This window comes from Daktulosphaira vitifoliae, unplaced genomic scaffold, assembly GCF_025091365.1.
Source record: "Daktulosphaira vitifoliae isolate Bord-2020 unplaced genomic scaffold, ASM2509136v1 Scaffold_1, whole genome shotgun sequence".
Taxonomy (NCBI): domain Eukaryota; kingdom Metazoa; phylum Arthropoda; class Insecta; order Hemiptera; family Phylloxeridae; genus Daktulosphaira; species Daktulosphaira vitifoliae.
In genome coordinates this window covers 4,463,329-4,484,315 of record NW_026099572.1, presented here as the reverse complement: position 1 = coordinate 4,484,315, position 20,987 = coordinate 4,463,329, and the positions used below count along the sequence as shown (strand labels likewise).

Here is a 20,987-nt window from a genome sequence, read left to right as displayed (position 1 = left end):
CATGGACTGAATTTTTTTGGATATGTTTCTGAATTTAAATATCCTTTTTATTATTAAAATGTTTTTATTATTTACAACATATCAACTTTTTGTTTGTAAGAAGTAATACATTAGCAATACCAATTATTTTGATATTTATTTAAAATTTCTGCAATATTTTTTAGGATTTACCAAGATTTTAAAATATCCAGTTATATTCAAATATCACATTTACCTATTATTAATCGAAAATATATAAATAAATAATAATTGTGTAATGAATATTTCAAATTAATTTTATTATTTAAAATAATTTATTAGTTTGGGGCTCATATTTATTTTAAAGTTCTACAATATATTTGCTCAAAATAAACTTAAATGTAATTAATTTTACTAAACATTTATGGTATATTTGTAATACTTTATAATTCACTAGGGTGGTTTTATTTATTTATAAGACAAAAAAAAATTAGTTACTTAAAAACTATAATGCTTAAATTTGTTTAAATATAGGTGGAGATTTTATGTGCAAAGTTTCAACTTATAAAATATTTGTAATATGATTATAAAATTCAAACTCTCTTTTTCGAAACCATGCATTTTTTTTATAATCATATACTTGTAAGAAATACTGTTTTTGAGTTTCGTTTTGAGTAATTTTTCCATTATAATCTTCGTTCGTTAAACTTTTTATTTTGCGATATCATTTAGTACGTGTAAGTATTGAACAAATTTTGGAATTTTGTTATACCTTTCATCAAACTGATATCTCGATGGATTTCATGTTTATATTATAGCGTTTGAAAAATTCTTTAGAAGTAACATTAATAAATTGTTTAAGGCCTTTACCAAATATTTCAAGTTTTGAAGTTATTATACATTGCCTTTTTTTTTATCACTACCACAGTTTCATTCTGATTAGATGGCCCTGGTTTTTTAAAATCTTCTTCTTTTTCACTGGATTCGTCATCGGAGATTACGTTATTATTAACAAATACACGTAGAAAATTTAAAATTTAATTTTATTAATGGTTCAAACTTAAATTTTTATATAGCACTTACGAGTAATTTCTAATTTATCATACGTTATCTTATTTTTGGCTGTATATTATTTCTTGTTTATCACATTTTTTTCTTTATAATAAGTATTTTAATTCCAAGCATACTTCAGGCGCAAGTAGGTTGTCGCTGGGATGCTAAAAAAATTCCTATCTTCTTGATTTTTAATCAACCGCAAAGCTATAACTAACGCTTTATCAAAAATATCTTCCAATTTCAAGGTAATTAATTCTATTTTTTTCATTTGTGTTTCTGTACGTCTGTGTTGTAATTTCTGCAGATCTCTCCATTCGTTATACAAATTTCGTAACTTTTTAACGCAATATTGATCAGCACTAATTGGAATACGAGCCTTCTACCAAAATATTACTATCACCTGTACTACCAATTTTGAAAATGACGTAACCAACTTTTTAAGAAGAATATTTTATATTTCTACTTAATTTCTATTGCTACATGCTATTTAAAATCCTTATTTTCTGCAAAATACGCTTTTTATACGAACGACGTAATAGAACAACGATAATGTAAGAAATAATATCAAATGTTACGTTTATTTATACTCTGTGGCCGTTTCTAAAATAGAAACAAATGCAAATCCATTACTTTGTAGTCTTTATGACTTACATGATTTTGTGGGGAAGATATGAAACTAAAGACCCTTAGTAAATTTTTTATTTGTTAAAATCATGTAAAGAGACCTACTGTAATATATGTTATTATTAAATAAATACTAAATAGATTTTTACTGTTAAATCTTGAAACTGTCTTACAAATAAATGTTTAAAGAAATTAAATTTAATACACAATAATCCATCCCAATAATTTCAAATTTGTTTTTATTTTACTATCAAATATTAAAGGGAAAAGTATTATTTAATATTATCAAAGCTCATTATAAATATTAGCGCACCAATAATTGCGTATTTCAACGATAGTAAAAATAATATGTTTATTTTACTATATATAAACAAAATAAAAAAGTATAAATAAATATTGAATTAGAGCAACGTATTTTAGTCTCGATGCGAAGCTATTAATTTTACTATGATGTATTTTATTTATTTATTTTTTTGAGTCTGTACCACTTTTTCTCAGCTCTCACCGAACTGATTTATTTTAATATGTCAAAAGATCACAAATCGTATCTAGTCGAAGACATTACCCTCAAAAATTGAAAAAAATTCTCTCGTTTCCCGTAAATATGGGAAATTTCCACAAAATTATTAATATAAAAATCGCTAATTTTCAAAATTTTTTGAATTTTTTTACTTAAAACTGCCATAACATTTTCAAAAATGATCAAATCAATATAATTCTTATAATAATAATATTTTTTATAGATGTATGATGTCTTTACCTATCATTTGATATATTTTTATAAATATTAATATTATAATATATTTAAAAATATAATATTTTATAAATCTGACTCTTTACTTGCCCACAGGGGGGGTATTCAAAATGACAATTTTTTCAACTTAATTTTTGAAAGTGTTCCGGAAATACTGACACTTTTATATATATTATAAATTAAAGCTTAAGTAATATACTTTATAATGGAAAAAATAAAATCAGACTTTATTTTGTATTTATGGTGAAAACAGACATCAAAGTTAATATAAAAATACGATTTTTGTAAAAAAATTCTTTTTTATATTTTTAATTTTATAATGTTATACATTTTTGAAAAATATATAGATCAATATAATTTTTTATGATAAATACTATTTATATACCTCTTTTATTCATTAATTTTTTTTTAAATAAATCCATTTTACTTTATATATTTATTCATATTTTACATTTATAAATCATAAAACTTGATATAAATATAGAAATAGGAGATCATGTAGCTTTTGAAATAATCCATAATTTTTTAAAAATTAAGCACTATCTACAGATTTGCATCGAAGCGCTTTTTATGATAGTGATTTTAATCACTGTCAGATATTATTATACTTGACCTAACTATTCCACCTCCCCACTGTGCCGCTACCCAACTGTGGTGAGATTTTTTTTATGTTTTATTTGAAACTATAATTTAATATAAATAGCTACAGTTTTTAGCACAAAACCAATTCTTTCAAAAACTTTCACAATTATTATTTTTTCTATGATCGTTCAATTTATTTATCTGAGTTGAGTGAATGTCCAAGCGCAAATAAAAGTTTATAGGAAAAATTATTGCATGAAAGAAAACTTTTTCCGTCAAGGTCATATAATAACCTCATTTTACTATCATTCATTCGTTACTCCATTGTGTGAAATAAGAACTTGCATTATCATTTAAAATATATTTTTATTTATTTATAATAAATTAATAATGTTTCAAATTTAAATATTTAATAAGCTTAAAATTAAAATATATTAGCCATAGGTGATCAATTCTTATGATATAATAAATATGCATTTATGATATAAAATTCAAATTATTTATACTATTACTTGCAATGAAATTAGTCTCATAATGCAATTACTATAATTTTTAAAAAGTTGATTTGCAAACTTAATCAATATTTCAAGCTAGTCAATGAAATTTTCGGTAATAATTGATGTTAAACAGTTTTTTTAAGAATAAAAATCTACCTGATTTGTTGGGGATTAGTCAATAAAATCAACTAGTTATTTTTTTTCTTGCCACATGAAATAGAACTTATATAATTATAATTCAAGAAAAATATTAATAACAAATAAACAATCTGAAAATCTCATTTTCATACTTATAAAATTTTGTAAAATTTTTGTACAACTGTTGTGACATTTGCATAAGGTGTCATTTACCAATCTCTTTTTCAATACAATGTTATTCCTCAGAAAAAATCAAATTTAATTAAAACTCTAACAAAGTGAAAATAAATATTTACTTCAAATTATTAAATAAAATCATAATGCAAAAATAAGTATAATTTTCTAACGAGATATATTTCGCTTTCATTTGATTGTGCAAACAAAAGTGAAGGACAAAATGAAAACGAATTTAAATAAAATGCATTATTAACATGATAACTATAAATTCTGGTCTACATTCAAACAATTTGAATAAAAAAAAATTGTTTACTTGAATGTAAAAAATGGTTAACATCTATTCAACAAGGTATTGTTTTTCAGCCTAAGAAGTTTTGAAAAAGAAAACATTACATAAATAGTTGCATGAGATTAAATTTAGATTTAAACATACACATGCATGAGAAATACCTTTTAAAAACTGTTGGAAATTATTCCTCGAAAAATCTTGCAGTTGATAAACAAAATTGGCCGCAATAGCAAAACCGACCCCTTAAGGGTTTTGATATCGACTCAGTCAAAATACAAAACCAAGTTTAGCCATCTAAATTAAAAACGTGATTTACCGTGTTACGTTTTAATAATTTCATGACGAAGGGGATAAACTGCAGGGTTGGTGGTCCGTTTGTGCGTCACTAAACTTGCCCGATTGTATATACTGTTTCTTATTCATCAATAACAATTAAAAAATTCTCCGAGCACCCGACAAAAATGATAATGACTGAAAAAATTGACGTACGTCATTCTAATAATATATTAAATGTCCGACGATTTTCAGTGGACAAGACAAAATATCATATTAGCTATGGGTAGACAACTATTATTATTGTCCACCATCGATCCAGTTGGCCGAGAAACAGCTCTTTTGTTACATTGAACGTCCGGGGGAAAATTATTAATAATAGAAGTATAAAAAATTGTATGTGTGCGTTAAAAAAAAATGATAAACCCCTTTTGGCTAGGGGAAACAACAAAATATTGTGCACAAAAAGAATCGACACTCTCTCGAGTGGTTTTCGGTCGCGCATCAGTTGACCTCTATTATGTTATTGTGACGTGAGCGCGTGTGTGGGCTCAGTACATAACGCTCTTATTCGAAAAAACTGTGTCCTAACGGTTTCCGTTTAAACAATTGAATGGGCTAATTGTTTGCAAACAATTAAAATACTATATCGTAAATTTTACAACGTAACTAGAATATGAGCATTATATTGACTTTACCAGATCCTTTTGTTAGATCACAAAGTTTAATTGGGTAACACAAAATAAAAACAATCCCTCAAATCTACGGATGATAAAATTTTCGACAAATTTTTTCCTTTCACTTGTTTTATGTCTTCCAAATCAGCAATTTCCAAACGAACAAAACGGGTGTAATTTATAGGATACATGTGACGACTGAACTTCTATTGTATTTTTACTTCAGTAGAGCCATTTGTGAGATCATGAAAAATCGAGTGCAATAAGAGTCCAACAAAAAATGTGGATTTAAATTGTCGGATAAATAATCAACATTTACTAACTGTTGGAAAACCCCGAATTTATCTTTGAAACGTTACTAAATTGTATAGTAATCCTTAGTACCACATCAACTATACTGTTGTTAACAGAGAATGTATAAATGGTGCTAATTAAAAATAAAACTGGAAACTTTATTGCGTTAAAATTAAAAATGAACCATTAAAAACTGTTATAATAAAAAAATTTTCCGGGTTGAATAGTTCCTAGTGTTATAATTAAAATTATGACAGTTAGTAAAAACTTCGCTTTAAAAAACAAAATTTTTAAATTATATTTATTTGAAATATTTCAACTGTAAAATAGTGTATCCATTAACTAAAGAAATACAGAAGTATAAAAACTTTTCATCTTTAAAAATTGATATTAAAAATAGTTTAAACAGATAGTAAATTGTTTATTAAGTACTTAACAAAATATCATATACTCCATATCACAAAAAATTGAGTTCTGGGTAATTAGTATGCTTTTAAAAATATAGATAATAGTACCACAAAAATGTATTCCAAAAATCAATTTTTATAAGAAACACTTTGTTAAAAATGTATATTACTATAAATTAACCTAAAAAGTAAAATAAAAGAGATAATACATTGAGAAAAAATAATCTGAAAAGCTAAATAAAGGAGCTTAGTTTTTCTTTTTATTTAAATGCTTACTTTAAGAAATTACCAATGAGCAGAAGGTGCAATTTATTTGAGTATTAAAGAGTTTCAAACAAAACTACTCTCTTGTGACAAATTTTCATAGCATTTTATAGTATTTTGCGGTAATTACACGTTGTGTTCTAGTTTGTTGAAGCGGCACATTGACATAGTCTATATCTCGTGTTAGTCGAAAAGTGTTTCCAATAAAAATATTTGAATGCTATTTTTAGTCGTTTTGAATTAGTTTAGTCTTGTCAACTTTTGAAGGTATCTTGTGAAACTGTTTTCCGGTATTTCTATTGTTACGTTCCACACATTAAATTTACAATGAAGTTCTCACGTTTAAAAAAAAAATACACTATTTCTGATGTTCTATTATATTATACTTTCAAATTACTATAAAAGTGGACAAATTATTTATATTGTAATTATTTTATCAAAATTTATGTGTTGTATGAAAAAATGTATAAATTAATAATTATTTCAGATTTATACAATATTATTACGTTAACATTTGTTCAAAAAAATATCAATACTAAATTAAGCATATTCATTTACTGTTTTTATGCTATGAAAAGCATACTAATATAATGGGTTTTATTTTAGAAAAATGCATATTTATAAAAAATTCTTAGATGTTAAACATGCAAAATTAGACCCTAATAATTAATTAATCACCAATTAATTTCAATATATAATAATAAAATATTATTATGTATTATTATTAATAATAAAAGATCCGGTATCTTAGTTCAAGTATTTAAATCGGCTTACATTTAGAGGTGAATATTGAAAGTACCTGTTGCGTGTGTTCACTAAATGCTAATAGAACATAAATTTATGTTTATATTTGAAATATTGAAAATTATATAAAGTATTAAAGATATTATTAAATAAATTTGCATATATAAAAAAAAATTATTTTGTAATTTTTTTAATCATTTTATTTATATTTGTATTTTAGAAAAATTGTTTCTTTTGTATTTGTTAAACTATGATTTTAATGTTAACTATAATAATTAACATTAAATTAGTAAATATTACTCTTATCAAAAGTAATAATTATTGAATATTATTTTTACACAACAATAGTTTTTACTGTAATTAAGTTATTACAATAGAATTTTTCATTGATTAGTCAAATATCGGTATTTTGTTATGCTATTTACAACAGCTAGTTAATTGCTTGAGGTGTAGTTGATATAAGTAAAATAAAAACAATTTGAAGAACCAATGTAGCTTAATATATCACAAGAACTATACAAATAAAAAAGTGCTTATCAGTACCTAAAATATCTATGATATATCTCTATCACATTAGTATGATTACTGTTACCTGTCAGCTAACGTTATCGCCGCTGTTCTCTTTGGCGTTTCATTTCTATATCGAGGCCTATGTCCTTCGGACAAATATCGGTAGAGACGGGACTGTTGTTCGTCATCACGAAGTTCAAGCTCCAAGTTCAGGTCGAGGTCCCATTCCAACGCGTCATCCGGATCAGCGCCTATGCCATCGGATGCCGAACAGTGATGGTGACGATCACCGCGACGTCGTCGCATCCGGCACACCTGTTGACCACCCTCTGTAAGGTTGGTAGTGAAAAGGGGTGCCCTTGGAATACGGTGCGGCGTTCTTAGAACTCACGCGATGAACCACCACAATGATTGTTGCGAACAGTCAACTGTGGTGATGTGTGAAGCGAGCGTGACGCCAGTTACGATACTACTGAATGATACACTGGTCGGTAAGCTACCAAACGAACTCGACCCACCCGGAATAGTATACCTAGTCGCCTGGGCAACCGCATCCGGCGTCAACTTTACGTGTTGCTCCTTAAATGCTCCTGGCACATGATACTTTTGTATTGCTTGCGAGTAGTATTTGTAAAAAAACACGTGTTTACACATGCAAAAATGCATCTAAGTCGAATTTTTTTAGGGGTTAAATACTTCAAGCATCCCTTTAATATGTTTTCAAGATGAACACTTATATCTGAACTTATCAAATTTTTCAAAACTTTAATATCAATTAATTTTTTTCGAGGAAGGGATTACTTTGAAAAATAGTGCTACTTCATTTTATTAATGACTATACTGTTAAGATTCAAAGGGTAAGTATTAGTTATTAAAAAAATATTTGACATAAAAACAAAACGAACTTTTTTTTTTCAGAAAAGTAACTTTTTTATAAATTTGTTATAAAGTATATCAATTGTAATGTATGTTAAAATAGGTACCGTAGATTAAATAATAAGAATTGATCACTTCTACTATTTAATTCAAGACTACAACAACTCAAAATATCACTATCTTCCGGAAAGTGATTTTAAGAATTCAACAAATATTTAGCTAGCTATAAAAAGAAAAGAAATGAATTATGAAAACAATATTGAGTATTATACGTATCATGTTAAGACTTAATACTTTTATTAATACTAAAAATATATAAATTATTTTGATGAGTTATGGTGTCATGTTGTACTTCGATGCAAAACTGAGAAGGTATTAATTTCCCCTTATACAGGGGGCATTCAAAACTAGAAACATATGTATAAAAACCCAGCACAGGGGGGTCCAGGCACAATGGTGACATGGCATAATGGAATCAAGTATAATGATATCTCACAGTGATTAAAATCACTATCATAAAAAAAGCTTCGATGCAAATCTGTAGATAGTGTTTAATTTTAAAAAATTGATGGATTATTCCAAAAGCTACATGATCTGCTATTTTCTTATTAATATCCTGATTAAGATAAAATACGCCGAATGAAGAAGGGATTATTAAAAAATACTCTCATAAAAAATCCATACATTTCCAATAAATTATAGCATTATAAAGTTAAAAATGTAAAAAATAAAATCGAGAATTTTTACATAAAAATAGCATTTGTTAGCCATTTTTACCGTGAAGACAAAATAAAGTCCAAATTTTTTTTTTCATAATAAAGTATATTACATTAGCTTTAATTTAAGATATATATAAAAGTGTTAGACTATCCGGAAAATCTTCAAAAGGCAAGTTGAAAAAGTTAATTTTTTGTGAAAAAGTTGTCATTTTAAATCCCCCCCTGTGGGCAGAAAAAAGGTCAAATTTACAAAAAAAATATACCAAATAATAGGTAAAGACATCAAGCATCTATAAAAAAAAAATTATATTGATATGTTCATTTTTGAAAAAGTTACAGCAGTTTTTAGTAAAAAAAATTGAAAAAATTTCGAAAATTGGCGATTTTTAAATTTGTAATTTTTTTGGAGGTTTCCCCCATTTACGGGGAACGAGGTAATTTTTTTCAATTTTTGAGGGTAATATCTTCGATTAGATACGATTTGTGATCTTTTGACGTTTCATTGAAAGAAATATGTTCGGTGAGAGCTGAGAAAAAGTAGTAACAGACACAAAAAAAAAAAAACCATCGTAAAACCAATACCTTCTCAGCTTCGCATCGAATCTAAAAGCAGAGCTATATCAACTTAACTTTTGAAAATATTCTAGAAATACTGCGTTCTTTAAACATATGTAAAATTAAAGCTTACATTATGTAATATAAGTTTAAACAAAAATTTGTCTCGACGTCCCATCTTCTATGTGCAATGGCTAAGCATTTAAAAAACATTATATTTGTGTGTTAAAATATTTTTTTGTTTATTACAAAATTCTTTACAAGGGTTAGCCATAGTAATGATTCCGTTAATTTTTATAAAAGTTACATGAATCTAACGTACATTAAATATAAATTTAAATTTAAACTTAATTTGATTATATTTCCACCTCAAAGTTAAATAATGCGACGTTGAATTTTTGATTTAGTCTAAATAGTTCCATTTATCAAAGGGTAAATATAGTGTATGGTGGCTGCGTCGCATACTTTATAGTCTAATACTATTGGGGTGCATAGTACTAACCCCCCCACAAGTCAAAAAAACTTTTTTCAACTTTTTTCAACTTTTTTGAACATTTTTTTCTTAATTCTTTTTTGAGGTACAAAAAAATTCAAAATGAATAGTAATAAATAAAATTTAATAAAAATATTCAGTAAATGTTGAGGATCCTATCACTTTAGTCTCTTTTTGTGAGAAGAAATTTCTTATTCATATTAAAATATTTCTCTATATGTTCTTTATGTCTGTCATTCATTTTTTCCAGCTATTACTTGACCAATTTAAATGATGAATACGTCAAAAGAACACAATTTTAATCATGTTGAACTTATAATCAGCAAATATTGGAAAAATTCCTTTAATTTTAGAAATTCAGATAAATATCTCAAAATTACGCTATTATAAAAAATTGCCATTTTAAAAAACTTTTTTTAATTAAACATCTCCAAAGTATTAAGAGTATAAAATTCGTTTTTATACTAAATTACACAGTAAAATCATATGAGTAATATAAAATATCTCTTCATGATTATAGACCAATGTATACTTTACTAAACCAAAATTTTATGCTGACATTAAGTAGGAAATTAAATATTTTCTATCATTTCTTTTCGAAATTATTACTAATTAGAAACACATGAAACAATTAATTAAAAAAAAAATGTTTATCAAGTTATTATTGATTTTTAATATTTTAAAAATAACCCGTGTAAAATTTTAACTCAAAATTTTCTTTTGAACTTAATTTTTTGACCCTGTAAAGTTGATTTTTATGAAATATTATAATTTAAAAATGTTGAACATATAAAAATAATTTTAGCTCAATTTGTAAGTTTAGAATTTATATCATTAGATAGAAAAATTCATGTTGAATAAAATGTCTAATTTTTTAGATTAATATGAGGAAAACTCAAGATTTCAATAAAAACGATTTATTGTATATTTATTGTAATAAATCATTTAAACAGAAGTCTTAATAAGCAATTCTATGCAACTCTTGGTGTTTAAATAATTATTCATATTGATATACTGCACATAATACATTCTGATTGTTATTGAATTGTATTTTTTTAATTAAAATGAAATTATTGATTATTCATACGTAAACTACTAATCAAACATAATTATTTTTATTGAAAATGAAAAGGATTTTGTTATTATTTAAGTCATATGCGACACTCAAATGCAGATTCGAAATAAATTTATTTATAAATAACAATTTTTTTTTAAAAAATTATTGCATCAAGCCCTTCAACTTTTATACATTTTTTGTCATAAAATTATTATCTACTTTATAATTTCTCTGTAAAAATTACAATACTAAATTATTAAATATCAATTTCATACTACGTTGAATTGCTTTAAAATATATTTATTCGTATATTATATTAATAATCATCGAACTACTAATTAGGAATAATGATATAAATAAAAGTTAACTTTGATTTTAGAATAATCCACCAATTTCTTAAAATTAATGATTATCTACAGATTTGCATCGAAGAGTTTTTTATGATAGTAATTTTAATCACTGTGAGATATCATAGATACTCGTTTTAACAATGCCACGTTCACACTGTGTTTTCGTTTTTTTTTTATTAACTAATTTTGTTCCATTTTTTTATTTTATTTTTTATTTTGAGATTTTACAGTCTTGAAGTATTGAATGAATTATTTAAAATTAAAATTATTCATTTAATACTAAAAAAATTACGAAATTTAGCGATTATAAAAATTGTAATTTTTTTTTGGAAATTTCCTTCATTTGTGGGAACGAAGGAAACTTTTTAAATTTTTAAGGGTAATGTCGTCGACTAGATACGATTTGTAATCTTTTGACATATTGTTCATCAATATCGGTCCAGAGAGAGCTGAGCAAAAGTGGCAACAGACATATAAAAAAAAAAAATCCAGCACAGTGGGGACGTGGCATAGTTAGGTCCAGTATAGATTTAATCTGACAGTGATTGAAATCACTATCATAAAAAATGCTTCGATGTAAATCTGTAGATAGTGTTTAATTCTAAATTGGTGGATAATTACAAAAGCAAAATGAAATCCTATTTTCTTATTTATAACATGATTAGTAATTCTTAGATTCAAAAATATAATATATAAATACTAGGCTCCGCCCCAGACCCGGAGCCCTTCGAGCCTTTGGCGCGTAAGCCTCTTTGGGCAGTCATCATAAGTAGGCCACTGATTCCGGTAGGGGTACCCAGCTACGTCGGTCACGATAAGTGTTTTTCAGAAAAAATATTACATCAGAATCAGTGTAACGAAACTATATATAAAAATGTTATTATTAAAATCACGAAAATTCAAAAAGAGAATATAGTAAAATGTATTGTGTATAAGGTTGACGTTTGTTAATGAGCTATTCCCTTTAGGCCTATTCAAAAATTATTTTAGGAGGGTATTTAATATTTTTTACTTTGTTAAACATGTTATAGACATTTTTTTGCTAAAAATTAAAGTACTGATGATGAAAAAAAAAGGACATTAGGTCCTTATTTATTAGAAGTTGCCTAAAAAAAATATTAATAGCGCTGGTTCAAGGGGGACCCATATCTCTCTTAAATACACCCCCGTTATACACACAAATTATTAATAATCTAATTATAATTGTGTTTATATTATAGAATAATTTAAAAAAAATTCAGCAGGTATTATACTTGGCACATTTAAAAAAATTTAATTTTGATAAAAATATTGGTAACTGCGATTTAACGTTGGATAGCTTAGTTGTCATAGACGAATCCAAATTTAACGATAAACTCATAGTGTCATACATCATATATGAGAAAAAAGATTATTAATAGTGTACTGTTCTGATAATGAAAGTACAATACTTATATAATTATAACGTCTTGAAATTTATATATAACATATAATATTCCTTGATAAAATATAGTGCAAATGCAAAATAGTGTCTTAATAATAATACATATTACATCATATAATTAAGGTTTATAATCAACGTATGAGCAGAAATGAATCACTGCGCATATAAAAACGATGCGCGTGGACTTAAAAAAAAAAAAAAAGCTCGTAAAACGGTGAAAAATGAACGGATTAAATTGATTTTTTTATCATATCTCAGGAATGCCATTGGACGGGTCTGATGAAAATTTCAAACCTGAGGTCTTAAAACGCTGGCGTCAACGAGCGTTTTTCTCGAAAACGGTTGATATTTTAAAACGCTCGCGGGCGAGTGACAAAAATTTTCCGACCTTCGCCAATAATTTTCCCGGAGTATGGTGATCGAGTACTTTCATTGAAAAATAAATTTTGAAAATCCGATTACGCTAAGTAATTTTTCCAGAAAAGCGTTTTTTTCCTTGTTCTATTATATAACAAGATAATATATAATAATCAATTTTTTAATTATATATTATATCATTTTTATAATTGTTTCAAATTATTATTGATCTTGATTTTGAATATGTTAAAAGTAATTACTACTTTTTTTTGTCCTTTAAAATGAAAGTTAATAATAAAACAAAAAAATAAATTTATTACCATAACTTTTAGCTCAACTTGCAAGTTTTAAATTGACATAATTGAATAGAAAAAGAAATGGTATTGTTAATATAAACGCGATCAAGAAATTTTATAATAATATTTACGGTAAATTTTTTATTTCATCCATTGTTAAATTCAGGTGTAACTAAAGATCATTTTTTTTTAAATTTATGATGTATATAGCAACATGTTACCCAAAAATTTGGAATATTATAGACCTGTTAGTAACATACACAAATAGAGTTAAAAAGTTAATAAATTACAAAGTAAAATTATTTACTTTTTCAGTTGAATACTTTTATCATATCAAATCTAATTCAATAAACAGTGGCGTATTTTGAATGATTTTTCGGGTGGTATCCAACTTTTAATGAACCTCACAAACGAAAATTATAGAAATGTTTACTGACGTAAAAAAAACTTACTATTTTTCTAATTACTATTTTATGAATTGACAAATAATTTAAACATTATTTTTGGTTTTTTTTAGTTACACATTATTCTTAAATTTAACTATTTAAAACTTTTTATGTTCATCCTTTATGCCTTGTAAGGGTGTCAACTTTGTCTTTTAAATGGGAACACATATTTTGAATATAATAAAATGTTTGGATTTTTAATTAAATAGTAAATGGGATTTGAATTTTAAAGTATAACTTTATTAGTTTATTAGATATAAACATTTAAAGTTTCAAATTTTTGAGTTAATATACATGTATATCATCACATGATGATATGATTACAAATACAGGTAGCTAATTGGATTTTTATGACATTGCTGTCTCAGTCACGGATTGTTTATTATCAATTATGACTATCATAGATATACTTTCTGTATTGTCAGTTAGTGTATTTATAAACTCACAACAATGTGCCTTACTACCATTGATAATAACAATGCTGTGTACCTGCTAATTTCTTTGAAGTTGTTTTAAACAAAGTAACTCATAACTAAATACTTTATTTATAATAAGTAAACAAATAATAAAATCTCCTTTCAGTATTGATGTTCATAAATTACTTGCTTTTGATGATGTTTCAGTGTCATACCACTTCGAAATTATAAATAACAATTCAATTAGGTATACAAAAAGCTCAAGAAAATCATTGACAGCATAAAAACGTTCAACTCATTTAGTCGCACATAATTGTTTTAATGATTTTTTAGTTATACATTTTTGACTTTCTTCGATTTGACTTTTCAATACATCTTTTCGCTTTGGGTATATGAAAAAATCTCTAACTTCAGATGTTGTTCCTAATCAATTTCGTGTTTCTTGTATAGAAGATGAATAAGAAATAGCAAGTTTCAAACATGAACAGCACAATGAACAAACGTCGCAAGCGGATAACTTTGGTGAATAAGAGATTGAGCTCCGTAACATTGACCAGACATAGAAGCACATCCATCGTAACTCTGTCCTCTAAGGTATTTTGTTTNCATAGAAGCACATCCATCGTAACACTGTCCTCTAAGGTATTTTGTTTCTACACCAAATGAATGTAAACTTTGAATAATAATATATAAACCTTTTCCAGTAGTATCTGTTGTAGGCACAAACTGAAGAATTCTTCCTTGATAATCATATTTTCAACATCTAAATATCGAACACACAAAGTTACTTGTTCGCTTCCACCAATGTCGGCCGTTTCATCAGCAAGTATTTTGAAACATCTTTGGGCATTTATGTTTGTTACGATTTTATTTAAAATAATTTGATTACAGGATTCAATTATTTCATTTTGAAGTGTTTCACTTGTATATTTCATTGTTTCTTCAGCTTTCAAAAATGATTTTAAACGATCATCTCCTTGGANTTTCTTCAGCTTCCAAAAATGATTTTAAACGGTCATCTCCTTGGGCTCTGTATCTTAATATTTCTCTAAAATTTCCTTGATTTTCTTGGATAATTTGTCATTTTCTTGATATATATTGAAGTTACAAAGATAGCCGTTATTGTCAAAATAATAATAATAATAATAATATTAAAAATGCAAATAATAATTAAACCTATAAGGTAGTTATAGGTTTAAAGGTAGTTGGGCCACCCTAAAGTAATACCTAACGGTAGTTCCAGGGCGGCCTACAACTAAGCCGGTCGGGGAAAAAAAAATAGGTATTTAAACCCTAAAGTTATTTTCGATTTGTTAAAGTCGTTAAAATTAATTCAAATCTCCAGTTATTTTCTTTTATCAGAATTATTATGTAATTTATTCAATTATTAATTAAATTGTTAAACTATATTATATATTCAACTTAATAAATTTTTATGTTGATTATAATCGCATGGCATGATGTTTTTTGTTAATAACTAAATGGAAATAGCAATTTCACATGGGCAAATTTTTAATAGTTGCAAGATAATGAATCCAAATGTTGATATTTTATTTCATACAGATTAAATTTTATATGCATAAATATTCTGTTAACCGATATCAAATTTATTCCACTTGAACTTTCATAAAAAAATCTCTATCATTTGTAAACTAATGTAATAAATAAACAAACAAATACAAAAGCTTTTTCTTCAAAATATATATATATATTTTTTTTTTGATAATTCTCTGTATTATTCTTAAAATATTGTATTATTTGACCAATAATACAATTAAAATAAATAAGTATTGTTTATAAAAAATTGATTTATAATTGGCTTATAAATTTTTTTANATTTATAATTGGCTTATACATTTTTTTAATGAATTTTTACAATTAAGTTTCCTTGACAATTAGATGTAAATGTTGATTTTATCGACATTTCAGTTCACTTCGTTTTTTCCCGTGAAAAATAAACTATCGTCTCGTGTAATTATTAAGATTTATTTAAATAGTTATTAATATGGCAAGTGAAAAAAATATTTTTGGTCAAACAAATGAATCAAACTTACATAAGGTCATACGCAGAGTTGAAGAAATATGGAATCGTCGTTTCATGCATTCCAATTGTGTTTTAAATAATACAAATAAAGGACAAATATCAAAAAAGTCAACTAAAGATGGAAGAATTATCTGTAAACACTATTAAGATTAATAATTAAACTAACTATTTCGAATAGAGAAAAAGTTTTTTAATACAAAATATAAGAAAAATTAATAATAAGTTCTCTTATTCATATATATCAATAATTCAGTCGCTTTACTTTAATTTAACTATTTTAATATTAAAAACCTTTTTCGAAATTGATTATTTAGTTAATAATTATTAAAATTATATTCAATTTGCAGCAATTATAAATAAAAATATTTATCCTATAAAAAATTCCATTATTCCAAAAAAACGCACGTATCGAAAAACGAATAAAAATGATAAAATTATTCCAGAAAAATTGGTAACTATAATTATATTAATATATTTATTCGATTTAGCTATGTTATTGGGGTTTGCCTGATTCGAAATTATAAAATAAACTATCAACCCCCTTAATATAAATGCGGTAACATAATGTTTAATATTATTCTGCTATTTTTTCTATTAGATTTTTATGGGAAATTCAATTTTTATCGAAGATAATAATATAATATTAAGTATAGTTTATTTGTTTATTTAAATATCTCTTTGGTTACCTAGAATATGATGCAGCAAAGAGAATTCGGAACACTTTTTCAGAATGAAAAATCTGAAAAATATAAAAATGAAATTTTAAATTCAACAGAAAAAAAAAATATAGCTATTTCAAAAGACAATCCGCTATCAATATCAGCTGATTTGTTAGAAAAGGTATATTTTATTATGCTTTATTTCAATAAAAAGATTTTAGGGTATACCCTAAACCATTTTTTGGACTTAAAGCAGATTTCTTAAATAAATTTATCATATAATTAAATATATTTTTATGATGCGTTAAGAGTTTTCATAAGAAAAATTTGGAACGCAAAAAATCCGAAATAAAAAAACAAATTTTTGAGATATCTTCTAATACTACTACTCGACCAAATTTAAAAAGAAATANCTTTTTGAGATATCTTCTAATACTACTGCTCGACCAAATTTAAAAAGAAATTCATCCGAAGAAGATGAAAAAGTCATAAAAAGTATACAACTTTTAAAATATAATTCATTTTTAAAAAATATGAAGTTTTGATTTTTGAAACAAATATGTAATATTTTTAAACATAAATTATTTTAGAGCCAAAAGTTAGTTCTAATCCTTTGACCTTAAATACGCCGAATGACGTAAATTTACTTGCTCTGTCCACTATTGAAGTAATAAAAGTACCAGAGAAAGAAAAAGGTAATTGGTTATTTAATCTATTTATTTTATGTAAAATTAAGTAAAAAAAGATTATTTATTAAACATAATTAATTATAATAATACGAGTTAAATTAATATAACCTCTGCTGAGGCGTGTCATTAAGGGGGTCCATGGACGTTTTAAACAAAAGTAATTATACGTGTTTAATTTCATATTCCAAAACCTTAAATAAACCTAAATAATAGTAAACTGTTCAACAAAGTCTTTTATTAATTTTATGAAAAATGTTTAAATATGGTTACACTTGCAGAAGTAGTGCAAGATCAGAAAACAAAATCTCTTGATCAGTATAATGCACCTTCATTTAAATCGCCCACATCATGGTATACTTCAGATACTATTAATGAGTACATTAAAATGATAGTAACACGGTCAGAAGGCGAAGTTTATGCAGTTGTCACTGATTTTATTGTAGCGTATCTTCGAGGAGGTTATCCAGCTGTAAGAAGATGGATAAAAAAAGATATTCACACAATAAAATTACTTTTTGTGCCCATGAATGTATATGGGAGTCATTGGATATTGACAGTGGTTAATATACCTGAAAAGACTGTGACATCATATGATAGTCTTAAGTCGTATAAGGGTCCTTATCCAATGGTATTAAAAAATTTCTTAATTGAATGGGAGATGGACAAAAAAGGAAAAGCTTCTACATGGACATTACAAATAGGCGAGACATCTCGCCAAACCAATGGACATGATTGTGGGCCCTTTACTGTTGAGCTGGCAGAAAAAATGTCTCGAGGAGATACAACACCAATAAATGCAAATGTTATGCCTTTTATAAGATTAAGACACAAAAATGAAATTATTGCTGGCGAACTATTCAATTAATATTTTTATGAATGAAACTTTAGTTTTGTATTTTATATCAATTTTCTTAATATTCACTATAAATTGAAATTTTTATTTGTATACCACCAAACATTTTTTTCTTTTTCTATGTTTAATTGTTGTTTTGTTATTTTATTTTAATCTTATTTTTCTTTGTAACATTTCATTTAAGAAATTCAAATTTAATATAAATTTATCTTAACTGAAATAATTTAATGTTCTTGTTATGTGAATATACAAATATTATAATATACAGTTATGGATACAATTAAGTTAAAAAGTCAGCCAATTATAAATTTTTAAATTAACAAGCGTATCTACTATCTTAACAACTTAATTTTAATTTTACTAAATGACGATTCATAAAGAATTTCATAACTTTTGTTTATTTTTTAAATACTATTTTAATTATAAAAAATACTTTTCTGTATTTTTTATGAATGCGGTATATTGAATAGGGGTAACTATACTTATTTGTTTATAATTCTTTAAACTATAAAATAAATTTAAAAATGAACTACAAGTTCAGAATATTTCCGTTGTTATTATATTTTTGCTACGGGTATTTTTGTTATCTAAATGACCCAATGAAATCCAAATAATTTCTAGAAATCTCTGATAAAATGTAGATAAATACGTGTCGTCGAATCCTATCAAATTATCTTCAATTTTGTTATTTATTTAAAATACCATTTATTTTATAGTAAATAAATATAGTATATTATAAAAAAAGTTAATACCAATATATTAGGCATTTTTTTTAAATCGGGGGGTGTCCAGACATGGAGGACACCCTCCCAAAATACGCCACTGTCAATAAATACATTAAAAATATCNAATACGCCACTGTCAATAAATACATTAAAAATATCAGAAATGAATCATTTTAATTGTTTGTATGGATAAAGCTGTTTAAGGTACTTTATATTTGATTAAGGCATTTTTTTTCAATTTTTGAGGGTAATATCTTCAACTAAAGACGAATTGTAATCATTTGACGTATCGTTGATAAAAGTAGGTCAAGTGAGGTTTGGCAAAACAAATCGTAGCCACAAAAAATAAACCACATAGTAAAATAATATTAACATGAATAAGAAATTTCTTCTCATGAGGGGAGACTACAGTGATGAGATTCTTAATATTTATTGAAGTTATTGGATCTAAATGAGATAAAAATCAAATGATTTGAAAATTTTTTTCTAACTCAAAAAAAATGCAAAATATTAATCTCCACAGACGGATTTGAACCTCATACATTAAACGTGAGAAACACAAGTGTTTCCGATTCGGCAATTGTTCGTTGCATTTGTCGCATGATAAAATTGTTAATTTAAGCTAAGTCAAATAAGTTTAATTTCTTATGTCTTATAAACTTTATTCTATGTCAATTAAATTATATAATATTCATGAAAGTCAGAGTATTGACCTTATAAGATATTTTAAAATAAAATAGAACACGAAACCCAGGAAATTAACACAAAAATAGCATATTTTTGAATACGGTAGCCGTTTGCATGCAGAAGATAAAGTGTCGGGACAAATTTTTTTTTTCATTTTATAGTGAAGGACATAAGCTTTTATTTGGTATATATTTGAAGGACGCAGTATTTCCGGAATATTTTCAAAAGTTAAGTTGAAAAAGTTAGTTTTTGTAAAAAATTTGCTATTTTAAATCCCCACTTGTAAGCAGAATAAGTGTTAGATTTTCAAAAAAAATGATATCAAAAAGAAATTACCTAAGGTTTCAATATAAAAAATATTATTTTGATTTGTTGATTTTTGAAAAAATTATGAAAGTTTTAAGAAAATAAAGTGAAAAAAATGACAAAATTTACCGATTTTAAAAATTTTAATTTTTTGGAGATTTCCCCCATTTGAGGGGGAACGGAGATAATCTTTCAATTTTTAAGGGTAATGTCTTCAACTAGATACGATTTGTGATCTTTTGACGTATTGTTGAAAGAAATCAGTCCAGTGAGTGCTGAGAAAAAGTAGTGATAGACACAAAAAAAAAAAAATCAACACATCATGTTAAAATTAATACCTTCTCAGCTTCGCATCAAAGTTAAAAAAAAAATTTAATTTAAAAATTGTATTTTTTAATGGAATACACTATTTAGAAAAATGGAGGAATTGTGTTCAAATTTTGAAAAAAATATTTTATGCTAGATACGATTTGTAATCTTTTGCCGTATTTGTTGAACAAGATGGTCTAAAAAGACTAATAATAACTGATAAAAAGTTATAGTTTTATATCACTCAAATCTCACAATAATTTATTTTGTTAGTACTTATATCATTGATTTATTTAGTGTTAAATAACAAGGAATAGTGGCGTACACGCAGGTAATCTCATAGGGCTATTGTTATCTCTCATTACATATAATAGTTACTATAAATTGTGTATGACTTGGGAGTTACTCGAGTAGTATTTTATACATTTAGAAGTTTAATAATTTTAAAACAATTTAGCATTAAAACATTGAAACAATCTCAGT

The 20,987-nt window shown here is 25.6% G+C and overlaps 2 protein-coding genes and 1 long non-coding RNA gene across 4 annotated transcripts in view; 2 read left to right on the top strand and 1 right to left on the bottom strand.

Moving 5' to 3' along the window:
• LOC126896854 (rap1 GTPase-activating protein 1) overlaps positions 1 to 7,658 on the bottom strand; it is a 116,037-nt gene extending 108,379 nt beyond the window's left edge. Inside the window, exon 1 of the mRNA XM_050669981.1 lies at positions 7,327 to 7,658. Within this exon, the coding sequence (XP_050525938.1) occupies positions 7,327 to 7,550 (224 nt within the window). The 5' untranslated portion in view covers positions 7,551 to 7,658. The remainder of the gene's footprint in view (positions 1 to 7,326) is intronic.
• A 6,779-nt stretch (positions 7,659 to 14,437) lies between these two features.
• LOC126896398 (uncharacterized) lies at positions 14,438 to 15,158 on the top strand. Of its 2 annotated transcripts, none has more exons than XR_007701847.1 (3): positions 14,438 to 14,620; positions 14,683 to 14,826; positions 14,940 to 15,158. It is a non-coding gene; the product is annotated as an uncharacterized LOC126896398 (long non-coding RNA). The 2 variants fall into 2 exon arrangements; XR_007701846.1 differs by having other exon boundaries at positions 14,937 to 15,158.
• A 603-nt stretch (positions 15,159 to 15,761) lies between these two features.
• Positions 15,762 to 18,489, top strand: LOC126896019 (sentrin-specific protease 1-like). The gene is made up of 4 exons (XM_050668431.1): positions 15,762 to 15,773; positions 17,343 to 17,430; positions 17,526 to 17,630; positions 17,903 to 18,489. The coding sequence occupies exons 1-4, from the start codon at positions 15,762 to 15,764 to the stop codon at positions 18,487 to 18,489; spliced, it is 792 nt and encodes a 263-aa protein (XP_050524388.1).
• Positions 18,490 to 20,987: the final 2,498 nt, after the last annotated feature.